Source organism: Bacidia gigantensis (assembly GCF_019456465.1).
Source record: "Bacidia gigantensis strain McMullin 20006 chromosome Unknown contig_134, whole genome shotgun sequence".
Taxonomy (NCBI): domain Eukaryota; kingdom Fungi; phylum Ascomycota; class Lecanoromycetes; order Lecanorales; family Ramalinaceae; genus Bacidia; species Bacidia gigantensis.
The window spans coordinates 309,134-325,850 of record NW_025408593.1 but is presented as its reverse complement, the minus strand read 5'-3'; the positions used below and the strand labels follow the sequence as shown (position 1 = coordinate 325,850).

The following is a 16,717-nucleotide window of genomic DNA, read 5'->3' as shown; positions in this document are numbered from 1 at the left end:
ACCATCTCCGCAGAGACTGAAACCGAATACACTCTGACGCACACTTGCGAGCGGAAGACAGTCTCGGGTGACAAAATCGATGTCCACTATCGCGGCACTCTCGCCTCCGATGGCAGCAAATTCGACGCCTCCTATGACCGCGGGCAACCACTGAGCTTCACCGTGGGGACGGGGCAAGTGATTAAAGGATGGGATCAAGGACTGCTAGGCATGTGCATAGGGGATAAGAGGAAGTTGACGATCCCGCCGGAGCTGGGGTACGGAGATCGAGCGATGGGGCCGATACCAGCGGGGTCCACCTTGATTTTCGAGACGGAATTAGTCGGGATTGACGGTGTGAAGGAGGAGGGAACGGGCCCCGTAGAAAAGGAGCTATGAGATTGGAATGAGTGGACAGGCCGACTCAATTGCATGAGGCATGGCATGGCATGGGTATCTACATGTAAGCCTAAAATTGCTAAGATGTGGTGCATGATGGCTGTATGAATGGTCGATGAGAAAGACTTGTCGTAGTCATAGCTAAAATCATGAGCCAATGAATTATCTTGAGGGGACCATAATTTACCATGACTACGCCAACACCACCTCGTTTTGATGGATCTGCAGCGTTGCCAGCATTTACGCCGCTGGCAATTGGAGGTGTCCGGTAGTTGAAGAGATAATAATGTAATTGCCCGTCACCTGCGCCGAACTTTTGTTGTTCGAGGAACAACGGATTGTCCAGTAATGTCAGTGCGTTGAATACGTCAAAGTTGAACTGCGATCGCCGAGTCAACTCCACACTGCTCGTCCATAAGACTAGACTTACCTTCTTAGCTAATACGAGTGCATCATTCATTAGCAGGTTCAGCCGTTCTTTCAAGCCTTGTTCTTCTTTCTCGAATGCTGTTTCCGTTGCATAATAGTACAAATATGCGGCCCGAACAGTGTCGTGTTTGGTGTTATTGATTACTTGAGACTCCAAAATGTAAAACGAAACGAAGTCCGTGATCTTCTTCGTTTTCGGGTCGTCGACCACGAACGACCATACCACTTGCTCCGCCGATTTCCCATCATGAAGCATCCAATGCGAGATCTCGTCCTCGTCGAAATTGGGTGCCATTTCAAAACGGCTGAGGTATCGTTGGAGTAGATCCCTGACGCCCGAGACGTCTTTCGCTTGCATGCCGCGTAGTCCTGGGGTTGACGTCGCGCTTGGAAGATGATAGCGTGTAATCTGTCGTGCTTTCGTGGATCCCGTCGGAAGCCCTGAAAAGCCAACCTCGTTGAGTTTGAGCCAGTCCAAGCTTCGATGGTAATATCGACATGAGCTGACAGGTTTCGGTAGTACGACGCCCGCGGTGTAAATGGCCTGAAAGATACCAAGAACATAACATCTTCGAGTGATCTCCTGTATCAAGACTGGGGCAAGTCGCTTTGAGCGGAGCTTCTTATGTACACAAAGAAAATTGATTTCTATGGTGTTGAGGACGTTCTTGCGGACGCGGAGCTGCATTGGAACTCCTGAAATGAAAGCCACCAGCTTTTGCGACTTAGTGGCTCTGACACCTACATGCCACTCCTTTCGCCAGCCTGGCGATTTAAGTGCCCTTTGCCCTGATTAGCAGAGCCTCATGTAGAGAGCTGTGTTTGCATTCACCAATTGAAGAAAGATGTCGAATAATTGAACCGGAATTGGGCGTCATCATCCTCTACGTAATGTCCCGTAAGAAGCTGATAGACCTCTTCATTCTGGAAACTGTCAATGCTCTGGTTCCTCTCGATTTCGAGATCACCGGCGTACTTGCTTCTCATCCAACAGGTCCATTGTGACCCACTCGAACCCTTCGAGCATAGGCGCTGGATCTTTGGGAACCTTGTCTGGATCAATCCTTTTTATTGGACCCTCGTCGCTTTGTGCCGTCTCATCTAGTCCAGACTCAGCCCATTGCTATCACTTCCAACGTTGACACTGACCAAACCGGGGCACTGGTTGTGTCTGCCAAAACTTGTACGACGCCATGTCTTTCTGATTCTTGCCACTCACGGACTACGCTTGTATCAGTCTTGCGACCATGACCTCGTTTAATAGTTGCGTACCAGTCCAGTGAGCAGTGATGCCACATCCAGATTTTTCAGCTTGTCTGCTGCCTTCTCCTTCGGCATGCCCGCAACTTCCGCCTTCAACGAGGGGTTCATTTCCAGCAATTGCTCAACCATTTCAGTCGTGAGCTTAGTCGAAGGATTGAAGGAGCTGCCTGATGCATCTTTACTCTCATCTTGCTTCGTCAAGGCCTTCTTTAACCTCGCCTTCTTCGACTGCTTCTTTTTGGCTTTGGCGCCGTCAGCTGCATCCTCCGCGCTCTCGCCAGCCTGTTCAGGTTGCTCTTCATCGTTGTTGATATCTTCTGATTGGGTTGTTTCCTCGAGTACTTCTGTATTCACCGCTGGATCTGGTAGCTTAGATTGTTCGGACATGTTGGCGGGGTGTGATGCAGGAAACAAGCTAGTTCCTCCAACACTAATTCTTTTTGGGCACGCTTGGAACGAGACTACTATAAGATCTCCGGAAGTTTTGAGCTCTCTTGTGACTTGTCGATATCAGTTGCTAGAGTTGAGAAGAAATGGGGAAAAACAAGAAACATTGAATTGGTGGTACATAAAGTATAAAGTATATAATCTACACTGGGTATCCGCAACAGGCCAGGCGACAGCGCTCCTTTAGCAAATCCGAACACCTTGCGCTTCACCATTACATCATTTGATTCTCTTTGCTGAACGAAATTGCAATTCATCGTCTTCATTCTCACTGTCATTGTCTGAGTCTCTGGCAGCTGCGAATTTCTTTCGTTTTCTCGCCCCATTTGGTAAAGCTGGCATCTGGTTTCGAGCACCTTTCTTCTCCATCAAGGGTTGTGAGGATTTGCCTGTGCTAATTCTGCCCGTACTAGTACTCTCGCTGTGCTGCTGCGTTTGCTCTTGACGCCGTGTTGTTCTAGGCGCATCAAGGTCGACTGTTTCGGAAGCATTTGCTAGGCTATCCATCACCAACTCAGACGGGACTTCTGCTGCATGGCTTGGAGCAGACTGAGAATTCCTTTGCTGCGTATGCGATTGAGACTGCGTTTTCCGCTCCTTCTCTTTACGTCGTCGCTTCGCACCTTCGCTCTCTTTGTCAAGCCAATAATCCTCCCCAATACCATAGTCTTTCTTCTTGACTTCTTCAAGCGTAACCATCACTCGTGGTCCCCGTTGAGGTTGGGAGCCTTCGCCTTGGCGTCGAAATTTCTTGAAATTCTTACGCCCATTCCATTCGTCCTTCCATCTTGGGTTTTGACTGGTAGAAGTAGCTTGCGCGCGAGCCTGGCGTTGAGGCAATTCCATCTCCTCCACCACGGCAAGGTTCTTCATCTGCTCGACAGTCATACCGTCTAAGATATCCCGAAGGCTCTCTTCATCGCGTTTGGCAGCTTCTTCTTCCGCCTTCCTCCTCTCACGGACCGCTTCTTTGATATTGACCTCCTTGGCAGGTCGCTTCCTTTTCGGCTGTTCAGTAGGCGGGGTCACATCGAATGAGAGACCGGGTGAGGTCCCGTTACGCTCTGCTTCGATCCTTCGACGCTTCATTGCCGTAGCGGCTGGTAACAGCTGGTCTACCATATCTTCCTCCGCTTCGGCGGGAGAATCCGGAGCTGGTCGCTTTCGAGATACTGTGCTGTTGCTAGCTTTGTTATCGTTGGCTGTTGAGCCTCGATCTGCATCTTCTGAGTCGGAAAAAGAACCAATGTGATTAAGTTGTGTCCGCACCTCGCTCGCCTCAGCATTAGCTTGTGAGTGAGAAGGTAGAGTACCTGATGTTACGCCGATGGAAAATTCCTCATCGCTATCATTGTCGCCATATCCGCGGAAGCGGCTTACGATTGCTTCGCGCTTTCGCGCCTTTGGTGGCGCTTCCATAGGCTTCGTTGAATTTTGCTTGGCTGCCTTTGAAGTTGTCCTCGGTGGCTCAGTGATACCATTGGGTGGAGGGGTTCCTTCACTTGGTAGCAGAGGTTTACGGAGCATGGAGGCATCATTCGCGAGAATGGCATTCAAGAACTCCGATTGTTCGATCAAGCGGTGATCCAAAGCTTGAGCCACCTCAATGTCAAGTCTTTTTGCCCAGTCTACATACTGACCCTTGGCCCTGAACTTGACCACAACGACACCTTTGCCCTCACTCCCATCCTCAAACTCTCCTAGTCCCTTTTCACCCGCAGCGGTTTTCACATATCTAACGATGTCTTGACAAGTCGTTATGCCAGGTTCTACGCTGCAGAGTAATGCTTTCCCAGCGCCGTTCGTTATGGGGAGTTGTAGAGTATCGAACTGGGTCTGGTCGCAGAAGACGAAGGTATAACCCTCAAAGACCTTCTCGCGTTCGGGTTGAGGTTGGAAGTCTTTTGCGGGGCGCTCAGACGGCTCTCTACTCTTATCGGGTAGATACTGAAGTGCATCCGGCCAATTTGCATCAAAGTCCTCTTCCAACTTTGAAAGGCCTTCTTCGCTGTTCATGTCAGACGGAGCGGACACTTCTTCAACGGCTTGCACAAATAGCTCTGAAACGATGTAATTGGCCTTGATAAGAGCCGATAAACCTTTTGCAGTATTTCTCTTGCCAGCTATGACATGCGTAGTCACTCCAGGGACGAAGGGTTCTGTAACCTTGATATCGAGGTGCTCGAGGCGTGCTCGGTATGCTGCAAGTGGATCCTTGCTGTGCTTGGTCTCTTTAGCAGACAGTGAGAATGTGAAGACTACGGGATGCCATTTCAATTTGAAGATTTCCAGCGAGTTTCCGAGCCTGAAAACATGTTCAGATCCTTTCAGTGTTTTTGAGTCTTGGATGACCCTGGCTCCATCTACTTCAGTACCGAATTTGGATCCCTCGTCTTTCAGAACGACACTTGATTTGCTGTGTACATTCTTACTCTCGCCGCGCTCAACGGTTGACACGGAGAGTGTCAGATGCTGTCTGGAGATCGACCTATGAATAATTTGAAATTGTTGGCGCCGTTCTGGTTTTGTTCGTCCAAACAGATACACCCTGCCAGGCCTGAGCCATATTTTCTTGCCTATCACATTTTTAGGCAACGCGTGACAGAAAGGCTAGGTTTCTCACGTGCTAAAGCATCTCCTTCACACTCAAGCGTCCACATGGTCTATTCTGCCCCAAGAGCACACGGCGGGGCTCACAGGAGACCGGAAGACCACCCAGCAACCGTAGTAGCAAGACAATCCTTAGTGACCCAAATTAAAGCCATCTTTTGACAGCGATATGGGCATAAGAAGCAATTCCGATCATTGGTAGAAGGAAATTGGTACCTCGAGGGTCGATCAGACTGGAGGACAGACGTAGAGTCACGGCTTCAGGGCGCATCTCCCTATAACAGCCCGGCGTAGCCGGCACGTGCCGCAGTTCTTTTTTCGCGTCAATTCAACAACGCGCTCCGCACAGCCATTACAATGCTTCGAGGCGCCAGCACAACAGCAGCATAATGACCTTTGCAGCTTATAGGCACTGCAGATGGATCCACCAATCGTATAGCTCCCGACAATGCACCATATCTTGGACGACTTGAATGTTGCCCAGAGAGCGGCCGTCACGTCCGAATCAGACATTCTCCAAGTACTTGCGCCACCTGGGTCTGGAAAGACAAAGACTCTTACTTCCAAGGTCGCATACCTTCTGGAACATCATGGCTATAGACCATGGAATATTATCTGTCTCACCTTCACAATTAAAAGCTCTCGAGAGATGCGGGAGCGCATCGCAAAGCTTCTAGGTAATGGAGTTGAATCAAAACTTATACTAGGAACATTTCATTCAATCTGCAGACGGTACTTGGTATCGTATGGCCATTTGATCGGCATACGCAAAGGATTTGGCATCGCAGACTCGTCGGATTCGATCAGTATTATCAAGAGAATTGTGAAGCGCTGCAGATTGAATGTCGACCCACAGAAGGCACGGGCGAGGATTTCGCACACAAAATCAAAAGGCTTGCACTGGGGGGATCTGGCACAAGATCTTGGGAAGAAGCAGAACACAGAGCAATATGATTTCATCACTGTCTTCGAGGAATATGAAAGGCAATTGTCTGCCTCGAACCTGCTTGACTATGATGATTTATTGCTACGATGCGTGGATCTGCTCCAAAAGCATCCGTCTTGCGTCTCAAACGTAGAGGCAGTCCTCATAGATGAGTTCCAAGACACTAACGTCACGCAATTTGAATTGATGACCCTTTTTGCTCACCAACACAAGCGAATCACCACCGTAGGCGATATGGACCAGAGCATCTACGGATGGCGAAGCGCGGAGGTAAAGAATCTGAAACGCATGCAGAAGGAGTATCCAGATACATTAATCATACACTTGCAGGAGAATTACAGATCAGCTGCAGCTATCTTGTTGGCGGCAGGTGAAGTCATTGAACAGGATGAGTCGCGCCCACAGGTGTGTATGCTGCCGACGCACTGTCCGGGTACAGCCCCTGTCCTTCGTCGCCTTCCTTCAGCTGGGGTTGAAGCTGCTTGGCTCGTCAATGAATTGCAAAGAACTAGAGCACTGGCCGGAAACATGTTTACCTACTCCGATTATGCTATATTGCTGCGCTCAGCATCGTTATCCCGAATGATCGAAACAGCTTTGGGCAAGGCTGGAATTCCCTATCGTATGGTCGGTGGTCATAGGTTCTATGATCGTGTCGAGATCAAGCTTCTACTCGACTACTTAAGAGTCGTTAGTCAGCCTACTAACAACGACGCCATTGTGCGCTGCATTAATGTGCCTGCGCGCAGGATTGGTGATGCGACGGTCAAGGGTTTGCTTGAGGAAGCAGAGCTGAATCGGTCGTCGTTATGGGAATTGCTCCTCAATATTGTCAACGGGTCGAAGCCTCAGACAAAGATCACGCACGCAGCAGAAAGCGGCATTGGCAACTTTGTAGGACTAATTAGAAGCCGTAAAAACCAGATGACCGATTCGAGCAAAACTTGTTCACCTGAGCAATTACTGCGGCAGATCATCAAGAGATTGGACTTGCAGGCGTGGTTGAAGAAGACTTACGCCGAGGATCATGAAGCTCGGTGGACAAATGTGGAGGAGCTTGTCGCTCAAGCAGCCGATTATCAGCTTATTCGGCGCTCAGGAAACGAGAAGGACTCCGAGCTATTAGATGAAGATATGCTACCGCAGATTAACGGCTTAGAGCAACAATCAAACAACACATCTGAAGAGACGCTTTCCAAATTTCTAGCAAATGTAGCCCTGGCCACAGAATTGCAACGAGAAGAAGGAGCAGAGGATGGAACGTCACCTCAGCATCAAGTCACAATTTCAACCATTCACGCTGCGAAGGGCCTGGAATGGCCTATCGTATTCGTACCCTCAGCATACGACGGTTGCATTCCACACTCGAGGGCTGAAGACAACGACGAAGAAAGGAGGTTGCTGTACGTCGCAATGACCCGAGCGCAAGCGTTGCTCTACCTCAGCTGCCCAACCAAGAATTCTCAACGCGAGGCGGCGACATTGTCGCCATTTCTGTCTGGGAGTAAAGTTCAGCACCTGCTGAGTTCCCAAGGTCCAGCATTAGGCAGCGTGGAGGTCAGTGATGTCGCACGGATTCTTGGAAGGGACTGCCCGTCTCAGACTGCTGTTGCAGAATCGTGTAAAGATTTAGTCGACTATGAAGACAACAAATGGCCGCTTGATGGTAGTAAAAGTATTGAGATGATTCAATCTCGATGGAGCAAATTTGACAACGAGGGCGCCGAGGGAGCGATGAAACGGCAGCCTAAACGAAGGAAGGTCGATCACGATGCTGTACCTATATCATCTGATACACCTCAGACTGCGAGCGTCGGCTCTGCAACAACGATGCAGTTGTCCTCTAACTTTTCGTACAATAGCGTTGGCTTCACAACAGCTAGTGCGCAAATGCAAAGCATGAACGAGATTACCGCGTTTGAGAAGACCAAAGAAGCTGTAAACATCGAGCAACCTAAGAAATTGAAGACCGAAAAGGTGGTCACCGACCAAGGAAGCCTCCTTAGTCTTTGGGGTATCAAGCGACCGCACGAAGAAACGTCGCGACCTGCCAATCTGCAACACGAGACCTCGTTGCAAAGGTTGTCTGAAAGCAATGCACTTCCACAGCTACCAAAGCCTCTCTCCTCTTACCATATACCCTCTCAAGCCACTAGCACTCGACCGCTGAGGGTGATCGACGAAAATACGAACTCCTCTAATGGCTACGTCTTCCTGTCCAGCTCGCCACCTGTAGAACATACCTGTAAGCATGCAAGGTCGAATGACATCCAAGACACGGCATTGGTGTGCAAAGAAAATGAAGTACCTGAATCTCAGATGACGGAAACGCTCAAGGAAACGAAGATGCCACGGAAGACACTCGGAATGAGGCGAAGCTTGGCTGGCTGGAACGCGGGAGGCAAGCCTGGGTTTTCGGTGCCGAGGGTACAGCGATGAGGAGGTTCGGTGTTTCGATGATTGCATTGCAACACTCTTGACCAGCATATGAACCTGGCTGAAGCTATGATTGGCTTGGAGGTGTGGACGACTGCGAATTACACCGATCGGCTCAGGAGGAGCCAATAATCTTGGCACCGCTCGAGATTCTATTGGTGAGGAAGCTGAAGGCATCTAACGTGTTCGAATGCTAGTATAATTAGTGTCAAAGGGCGAAGACTCTTTGTCGATCCTGAAGAACGGATGACGGTAGCTAATCGAGTCTTGGAAATCGAATGACGCCCGTCGGCCGTCATGAGATGAGCCACGGGCGTCATTGCTTAGAAATTGGAAGATCCAAAGCACTCATAACAATCCGCTTTCTCCCAACGTCTTACCAATTGAGGGCACCTGAGCCAGTCGAAACCATGGCAACTTCCTCGCAAAGTCTCAAGTCGTTCCTTGGGAAACCAATAGAGATCTGCATCGTAAGCACCTTCCTGATCTTTCACTAAACACCAACTACACGAACACAATTCCTTACTGACGAACATGTCTACCAGGTCTCGCGCAACCATAGACGAACGCTCGCCGCTCTCACAAATCTCGGAATCGGCCCCTGGCGCATCTACACCTGCTTGCCCACCAACACCTCCGAGCAAACCTTCCGCGGCAAATCCAGCGCCTTCACCATGGTCCTCTGCTTCGCCGACCTGCCCGGAGGCATGGTGTACGAGGTCATCGAGCCCGTTTCCGGCGCGAACATCTTTTCGGAGTTCCTGGAGGAGAGAGGTGAAGGTATCCATCATGTTGCGTATGATTGCAACGATATTCCGTGGGAAGACAGGATCAATGGGTTCGAGGAACGCGGGTTGTCGATGGCGCAGGGCGGGAATTTTAGGGGAGAGAATAGATTTGCGTTCTTTGAGAGTGAGGAGGCTGGGACGTGTTTTGAGACGCTGTGGTTTAGGGAGGGGTATGAGTATCCGGAGCCGGAGGAGTGGTTTCCTGCGAGGCCGGAGAAAGGTGACGGCGAGCTGCAGGGTAGATCTTGATGTACAAATGATATGAGGAATTCTGCATGTACTAGCTGCCCTGAGGTAGAGCAACGTATTTTGACCATGTGCTAAGTCTTCTTGTAAGAGCGATTGCCACCACGAACAAGCCAGCACTGATCCAGAAGGAGAGGCCGAGGGGCAACCAGTCATTCTTCAAGCACAGGCTGAAGATGAAAGACCAGGTGGGGGAGCTGACCAAACCAGCCATCACTTGCACAAGCCCACTCTTAACAAAGAAATCCGAAGGGGCTTCCCCTGCTGGCAATGTCATTTTGCCAAAAGTGGTCAACGAAGCATAGAGTCCAACGCCGCTAGTATAGACCATGAGGAACGTGATGAATAATGTCGTTGGCAGAGAAAAGCCAAGACCGATCATGCCTATGGCATTTGGGATGAGAGAAGCCTTTATGATGAATAAGTCAATTTGTTGGGGTTCCATGCGTGGTTCTAAATAGACTTTGCGAATTGTCGGGAGAGCGAGCAAGACGAGAGCAGAGACGAGGGCTTTAATGGTCAGCAGGGAGTTGACAGTGGCCAGCGTCCAGTTCAGAGTTAGGGAGATGTATTGAGCGCCGATTACCTCGACCCGTCCGGCGATACCTTGAACGAAAAAGAGGAGGATGACGGTGAAAGTGGGGTCAGCTACCCGGAATAGGGTGAGTACCGAATACAAGGACGACTTCCAGGAAGTTAGGAGGATGCGAGGAATGCTCTCCAGTCCTTGTGGTTTGTCTAATAGGGCAGAAGACGACCTTCTCGATCCCGGCCTGTCGCTCAGGGCGATGTCGGTAGTGGAAGTATCTGTGGATTTATCTGAGAAGGTTTCTCGTCCAAGAGATTCTGGCAATAGAACCGCAAAAACTATGGCCAAGATGGCGCACAGGATGCCGAGCAAGTTCAGTATGTAGACGTGGTGCGATAGCAGTAATGCTCCAACTGCCGAGCCTGTGACGCTGGCGAGAACATACAAGGAGCTGATATAGTTGTTAGCGTCAGTCCTAAGGCTGGTCAGTCATATTACATGGTGGTGACGTCGTAGCACAATGAACTTACAGTTGATCGGGCGGTAGAATTGCTGCAATGACTGTGATAGACATGGTGATCCGGACTAGGTCTCCGCCACCAAGAAGATCACAAATAAAGGTCAGTAATATTCCGTAAATTGTCCAGGGCTGGTGAAGGCTGTCTTAATAAAGGTTATCGACAGGCTTCTGAGATTGTTTGCTCAACATACAGAAAAAAATAGAGAGCGATATTCCGCAGCCGACGAAGAAAAGATTGATCATCATTAAACGGCGGTAACCCATTATAGGTAACAACTTCTGATACGTAACAAGAACGAGCAGAGCTGAGATAGTTTTAGATCCAGTGGCCAGTAGCCGAGTAGAGGGCGACCACTCACCAGGCAGTAGACTGAGGAACGCATCTACCCCTTCAATGATTGAGAGAGGTGATTGAACTTCCTTGATCTTGCAAGCTTCCTCCTCTACCTCTGCCTCGGCACTGACCTTCTGTGGATCGGCTGCTAGATAGTGCTGAAGGCATTGCGATTGTTGGTACAGATAAATGCGAGAAGAACGGTGAATACAAATAGCAAGATTGCCTAGAGTGAGTACTATCGTGATGAGTAGGATTCTTTTGTCTTTCAGAGGTGTGGCGGTGGGGACATCTCGCGACATTTTGTTCCGCGTATATGAATCCTGGAGGTTGACAGGCCTAGATTCGGTTGCAATTTAGGATACAAGGATAGAGGGGGGAAACGAGGCATGAGAACTATCATATGGAGTAAATCAGAGTGCAAAAATATTCCTCAGAATGCTGACTTTCATCGTCTGTCGTGTGATGACTGTCATGCGTCGGTGAATGATGGAAAGTCAAAATGGATGCCTGATCAGGAACGCGTATCAAGGGCGGCACGGGAAAGATTTGGCGGCCCGCACACCCCTATCAACCTTAGCTCGCCTTGCTTACTAAGGTGGATCATCGGAAAATGCAGCCTCTTCAAGTCTGTTGCGTCAGATCACAAGGCCCCCTCCAGATGCTGGCAAGCTCATCATCAGACCTGATCCTTGGACGCTGCTGCTCTCCCACGCAGGACGTAGATGTAGCTTGATCATTGATCATACTAATAATCTGTCATCTGAACCTGGCTCTGGTCCACGTCAGCTTTTCATCGTTCGTCTGGGGGCAGGTGTGTTGGAGTACTTCCGCTCTATCTCCATCGTTCCACCGCTTGCCAGATATATGAAGTTTCATGAAGTTTCATACTCAGATACTTACGTGGAATTTTCTATCCATTGGAGAAGGCCTGAAGTGAAACACTTGGTCTACCAAGAGCAACGGATGTGTTTTGCTCGGGGAAAGCCATCAATGACGCATACATGATCTGAGGGTAGGGCCAAGACCGGCACGATCAAAGACGACAAGGTCGCTGACAGATGAACAATATCAGAATGCTACAACCGAATCTCTTTGGATAGGTTATCGATCAAGTCAATGGGATGAGTTCATGCGCTTCTTCGCCCCGATTGAGTGACCTTGTTCAACGATGCTTGGTCATGAGTTGCCAACCTAATGGCGTATGAGAATTCGCTTGCAGCATGTGGGGATCGACTTAATCTCATCCATAGAAGAAAAAGAGTTTTTTCTGGCCGAGGTACATCGTAATGGTGTAGAATCCCTAGGTTGACAGGAGCTTATCGGGGTCCTAACAGTCATGCTAATCGATCGATCGCGCCCCACCCAAAACTTCGGGTTTAGGGCCTTCCCGGAGCACGTTTTGGGGCTTCAGTCTCTTGTTGTTCTACGGATTGTAGTACAAGACACACCTAAATGCACCTTCCAGCATGGGATGAAATATTAATTGCTTGCCGTTCATTGATCTAGTATTTCGTGTCAATCCTATGGTCATTGCCAAGCCAGTAGCGGGCTATTGCTCCAAGGAGACAAATGAGACAGGATGAGACCAGACGATCATTAGCAGCAAATTGGTCCTTCCGTTCCCAAATGATTTCATTTCAATCCAGTCAGGCCATCACATCTAAATGCCCAATTGATTAAACAGATGAAGTTCGGTGAACAGTGGTCAATAGTACGGCTACGAACGGCAATTAAATGAATTGTGGCTGTGAAGACGGCAACACACCCTAGGCGGTCTCTAAATAGCAGGCGCAGACGCTACTGCATGTAATCTCTGCGATAGACCACGTAATTACCACTCAAGATTAACGATAAGTGAACGCATTGGGAGTGTGCAATCTAATGGAATTTCTTTGAATTTTTCCTCCTTGTGGTGTTCCACTGTCCATGCTGTCTTCTGCGTACCTCAACCGATAGGGTCTTAACGTCCCCTCTGACTTGCACGACCCCGCAACGACGCGCAAGCTTGGGTTGGGTTCGTTTCCTGGACATGTGACAAAACCTCTAACACAGCCCTTGAAGTACTGCAAAGAATGACCATGGGCATTCGAGGGCAATTTGAATCGCAAAATGAAACGCTTCACCTCACTGACCGTACGCACAATCCACCCTCGTCAAGTCCCATCCTCAGGTCCCTTTCCAAGTCGAATATTCGAGATCCAAGTCAAAGGTTTCCTCCTCCCCCAAGAGCACAGGTGAAAGATCGGGCAGAAGATGATATATGGGTACAGCCTCTCACACAGGTGGATGATGCTGCGAGTTACGAGCATGCAGAAGAGCTTCCGATCCTTCCGGTTGAAAGGCCAAGAACACAGTCATGCTCGCCAATTGAGAAACTCCCGTCCGAAATCCTAGAGCTTATACTGGGGTGTCTTGCCGGACAATTAGGATCAGCAGGGGCATGTGCAGGGTCAGAACGACATCGAAATTGGAATGATATCCTCCGGCATCCACGGAGTAAGGCCATACAGGAACTTGCTATATTATCTGTGACCTGGAGGATCATTATTCAGAAAAGGCTTTTCAGACATGGTAAGTTTCATAGCTCCTGTGTTAGCACATCCTGACTTTTGGCAGTCAAAGTACAAGGCACGCAGGCAGCGATCACGGAATTGGGAGACTTTTTCTTGAACCATCCCCACCTACAATGTCACGTACGCCATCTAGAAGTCATGGTCCCCATATGGGAGAAGTCTGGAGACGATCAGACACAAAGATTGCCTCCCTACATCACAAGAGTTGAAAATCACCGGCCCATTCAAGGCTACATCCTTATGTTGGATCAGCGAGCCAATATAACGCACAACTTCCGGACAGCGTCAAAGAATGTGTCACTCTCTGAAATATTTGCCTCTTCGCAAGGACTGTTTCCAGAGCTCTTTGCCCTAACCATAGAGTCCGGACATTGTCAGAGACCGCCACAAATCAAATACTTCCCGTCTCATTCTGAAAAGGTCCTAGCTTCGCATTCACCCAAGCGAGGATTCAAAATACCGACATTTTTGGGACCATACCTGCCAAAGCTTCCTCCTGTCAGAGTCCTCATCCTCAAAGGGGCATGGAGCATCATTCGTCAATCGTCTGAGCTGGATGTTATCATGAAAGCGGTTCCAAATCTGAATGAGTTTCACTGTTCCTTCCATTCATTCATGCCAATGGCATACACTACGATGTGTAACGCACTCCGACCCAATACCTTGCGAAGGGCGATCAAACACCTCAGCATCTCCCTCGAGGGGTGTTATTCGAGAGATCCCTCCGCGCTTGACAAATGGAAAACAGTCTACCCAGAACACCATCTCTGCCGAGTGCTTGGTTCTGTAGCTCCATACCTCAAAACACTAAATTATACCGGTCGTCTTTGCGGTGCACTTTTCTCTGAAATGATGAAGTCAGCAGAAAGCATGTACCCTGAGAAATCCCGACTAAGAAGCATCGACATGCTTATCCAGAATACTTGCCGCGGTCCAAAGGAAACGCAAGATGGGGTTGGCGTACATAATTATCGCTTCATTCAAGCCTTCGAGATTGCCGTTTTCCAGGCAGTTCGGGCTTTAAAATTCTTTCCTGACGTTGGACAAGTCCGTATTCGGTTCATAGATATTGATGCCCCAGACCCGCCGATCCAGCCATCGTTCCATCTTGAGGGCAAGAAAAGCTGGGGCTTCTGGAGTGACAGGATATATGACGAGCTTCTCAAATCGCGGCCTGATGTTGAGTTCGACACTGGTTATGCTTGGTCTGGAGGCTTTCATGAGGGAGTCCCCAGAAGGAGTCATCATCTTGATTTCTACCGATCTATTGCAGAAAATCTGTTGGGGGTGGTCGCGTAATTTGAGGTCTGGCTTGCGTGAATGTTTGCTAAGCGAGGAGTTTGGTTCGAGAAGATACCCCATAAGCGTAATATTTCAGCTGTTCACCCATCTTGCTCGGTTTCTGAAAGATAGAAGGAGGACATCATGAACATAAGGGTGCTTCAAGGCAGGCTTATGAAGACTTATTTTCTTAATGGCTATCTTAGATCGACGTGGCTCAAAAGGCCGTCATCTCCACTAATCAAGATCAAATTAATGCTTCTCACCACTCACTAATCTCGTACTATCATCTCTTTCAGAAGCACGAGATTTACCCGTGTCTATCCTTCCTATGTTTGATATCATGATACCTAATATCCAGCAATTGACCGCAAAGAATGCTAGGCTTGCAAAGAACAAATTTGGTATGAATGTGCTTCTTCCAAGAAACTCCAGTTCGTAAGCTTGTTGCAGCCAGATAGCCTAGGAATTTTTAGACTTTCCCAATAACGACTTTACTGGGCAAGACTCACTTGGGTCCCAACCCATAGTACCGCAGCGGCTACACCCAATGGTGGACGTTCCAGCAGCGATGAATACGGTAGATAAATTGGCAAAAGGACCAGATACCACAAGAAATACTAGATTGTTTGTTAGTACAGTAGTGATGCAGGCTTCCTATTTGCTTTCGGGTCTTTTCCATTTCACTGTTAAGATAGTAAATATTCTGAACTCACCTGACTAGTGACGACCTTGTTAAACATCACGAAGGCCCAAGTCTGGCACAGCATCGCGCCTGCAAGATCTTTCTTCGCCAACGCTAAGGGGATCAAGATCGCGCTTAGTAGTAACTGTGGAATGAAAGCCAATTTCTCGAAATGAATCCCTGCTCGAGCTGAGCCTTGCATTGAGGAAAGGTGAAGCAGTGTATTCCACACCGAGAAATTGTGTCGATGGTCAATGCGTGTGAGATGGTGTAGGTAAGTATGTTGTAGAAAGGGAAAGTCGTAAAGGTAGTACATGAAGCCCGTGAGGATGGTGAACGTTGATACAGATATAATGCCGAAGATGATGCGGTCTCTGTTGAAAAATGCGAAGAGCTGGCTCAAGATATCCTGATTCTGCGCAGCCTTCTTGGACGAGGACGACGATGGCGATGGCGAAGTTTGAGGCAAGGTCCGTGACTCCAAATACCACAGAATAGAGCACCCATAGATGAATGGATAGATCTTGAAATGCACGCTCAAGCCTAACAGCACTCCTGCGAGCCAGATCCGCCGCTGCAGCACTGCCCACAGCAAGCCAGCCACCATTACACCCAGCAACCCCTCCGAACTCCCTCGCGTACTTATCGTCGCAACCATAGGATTCAACGACCACACAGATGCGAACTTCAGCGCCCTTCCTACCTCCATCCTCTCCCCGCCCCGCTTCACCCCCTGTCCCTGCCTCAGAATCTCAAAAAGTAACCAGCCCGCCATCAAATCGGCCCCAGCAAACAGTAACTTCCCGAAGGAGAACCAGAACCATTGCGGTTTCCAAGCGGTCGGAATCAGAATCCAAGCGAGCAAGGGTGTATACCGATAGGTTTCCCGCAGGTAGGGTGATTTGTTACGATGGACATAGCGCGCGGCGTCTGTGAAGACGAAGTAGTCGATGTCTGTGTAGGGGAGCGGGGAGTAGGCGTCTTGGAGTATGCCGTAGAAGAAGAGCGTGAGGCGGAGGAGGAGAGCAAAGAGGAAGATTTTTGAAGGTGTGAAAAGGGGCATGGTTGTCTTTTTCATATATGAACGACGGAAGACATAGGGAATGCTCTATATACTACCGTATTTGGTATGGGTTACTTGACTTCATGACGATTCTCAAAGAATTACAATACTCTTGCAGTACAAACAACCAGAAATATTTACTTGGTTGGTACCTGTTGATATCTTGATGCGGAGATGCTGCGGAGC

At 49.0% G+C, this 16,717-nt stretch overlaps 7 protein-coding genes across 7 annotated transcripts; 3 read left to right on the top strand and 4 right to left on the bottom strand.

Annotated features, from left to right (window-relative positions):
• Nucleotides 1-436: 436 nt before the first annotated feature.
• On the bottom strand, nt 437-2,457 carry NMT1 (glycylpeptide N-tetradecanoyltransferase; the record flags this gene model as incomplete). Its single annotated transcript, XM_044810362.1, has 7 exons — nt 437-448; nt 566-757; nt 809-1,589; nt 1,640-1,731; nt 1,784-1,908; nt 1,957-2,029; nt 2,080-2,457. The coding sequence occupies 7 exons, from the start codon at nt 2,455-2,457 to the stop codon at nt 437-439; spliced, it is 1,653 nt and encodes a 550-aa protein (XP_044672336.1).
• Nucleotides 2,458-2,736: 279 nt separating this feature from the next.
• KY384_001835 (uncharacterized protein) lies at nt 2,737-5,177 on the bottom strand (the record flags this gene model as incomplete). Its single annotated transcript, XM_044810361.1, has 2 exons — nt 2,737-5,093; nt 5,141-5,177. 2 exons carry the CDS (start codon nt 5,175-5,177, stop codon nt 2,737-2,739), a joined length of 2,394 nt encoding a protein of 797 aa, XP_044672335.1.
• A 398-nt stretch (nt 5,178-5,575) lies between these two features.
• Nucleotides 5,576-8,512, top strand: KY384_001834 (uncharacterized protein; the record flags this gene model as incomplete). Its single annotated transcript, XM_044810360.1, has 1 exon — nt 5,576-8,512. The coding sequence occupies one exon, from the start codon at nt 5,576-5,578 to the stop codon at nt 8,510-8,512; it is 2,937 nt and encodes a 978-aa protein (XP_044672334.1).
• Nucleotides 8,513-8,919: 407 nt separating this feature from the next.
• Nucleotides 8,920-9,546, top strand: KY384_001833 (uncharacterized protein; the record flags this gene model as incomplete). Its single annotated transcript, XM_044810359.1, has 2 exons — nt 8,920-8,979; nt 9,055-9,546. The coding sequence occupies 2 exons, from the start codon at nt 8,920-8,922 to the stop codon at nt 9,544-9,546; spliced, it is 552 nt and encodes a 183-aa protein (XP_044672333.1).
• Nucleotides 9,547-9,577: 31 nt separating this feature from the next.
• On the bottom strand, nt 9,578-11,228 carry KY384_001832 (uncharacterized protein; the record flags this gene model as incomplete). Its single annotated transcript, XM_044810358.1, has 3 exons — nt 9,578-10,523; nt 10,603-10,633; nt 10,952-11,228. The coding sequence occupies 3 exons, from the start codon at nt 11,226-11,228 to the stop codon at nt 9,578-9,580; spliced, it is 1,254 nt and encodes a 417-aa protein (XP_044672332.1).
• Nucleotides 11,229-13,640: 2,412 nt separating this feature from the next.
• On the top strand, nt 13,641-14,801 carry KY384_001831 (uncharacterized protein; the record flags this gene model as incomplete). Its single annotated transcript, XM_044810357.1, has 1 exon — nt 13,641-14,801. One exon carries the CDS (start codon nt 13,641-13,643, stop codon nt 14,799-14,801), a length of 1,161 nt encoding a protein of 386 aa, XP_044672331.1.
• A 234-nt stretch (nt 14,802-15,035) lies between these two features.
• KY384_001830 (uncharacterized protein) lies at nt 15,036-16,531 on the bottom strand (the record flags this gene model as incomplete). The annotated part of the gene is made up of 3 exons (XM_044810356.1): nt 15,036-15,245; nt 15,296-15,403; nt 15,500-16,531. The coding sequence occupies 3 exons, from the start codon at nt 16,529-16,531 to the stop codon at nt 15,036-15,038; spliced, it is 1,350 nt and encodes a 449-aa protein (XP_044672330.1).
• Nucleotides 16,532-16,717: the final 186 nt, after the last annotated feature.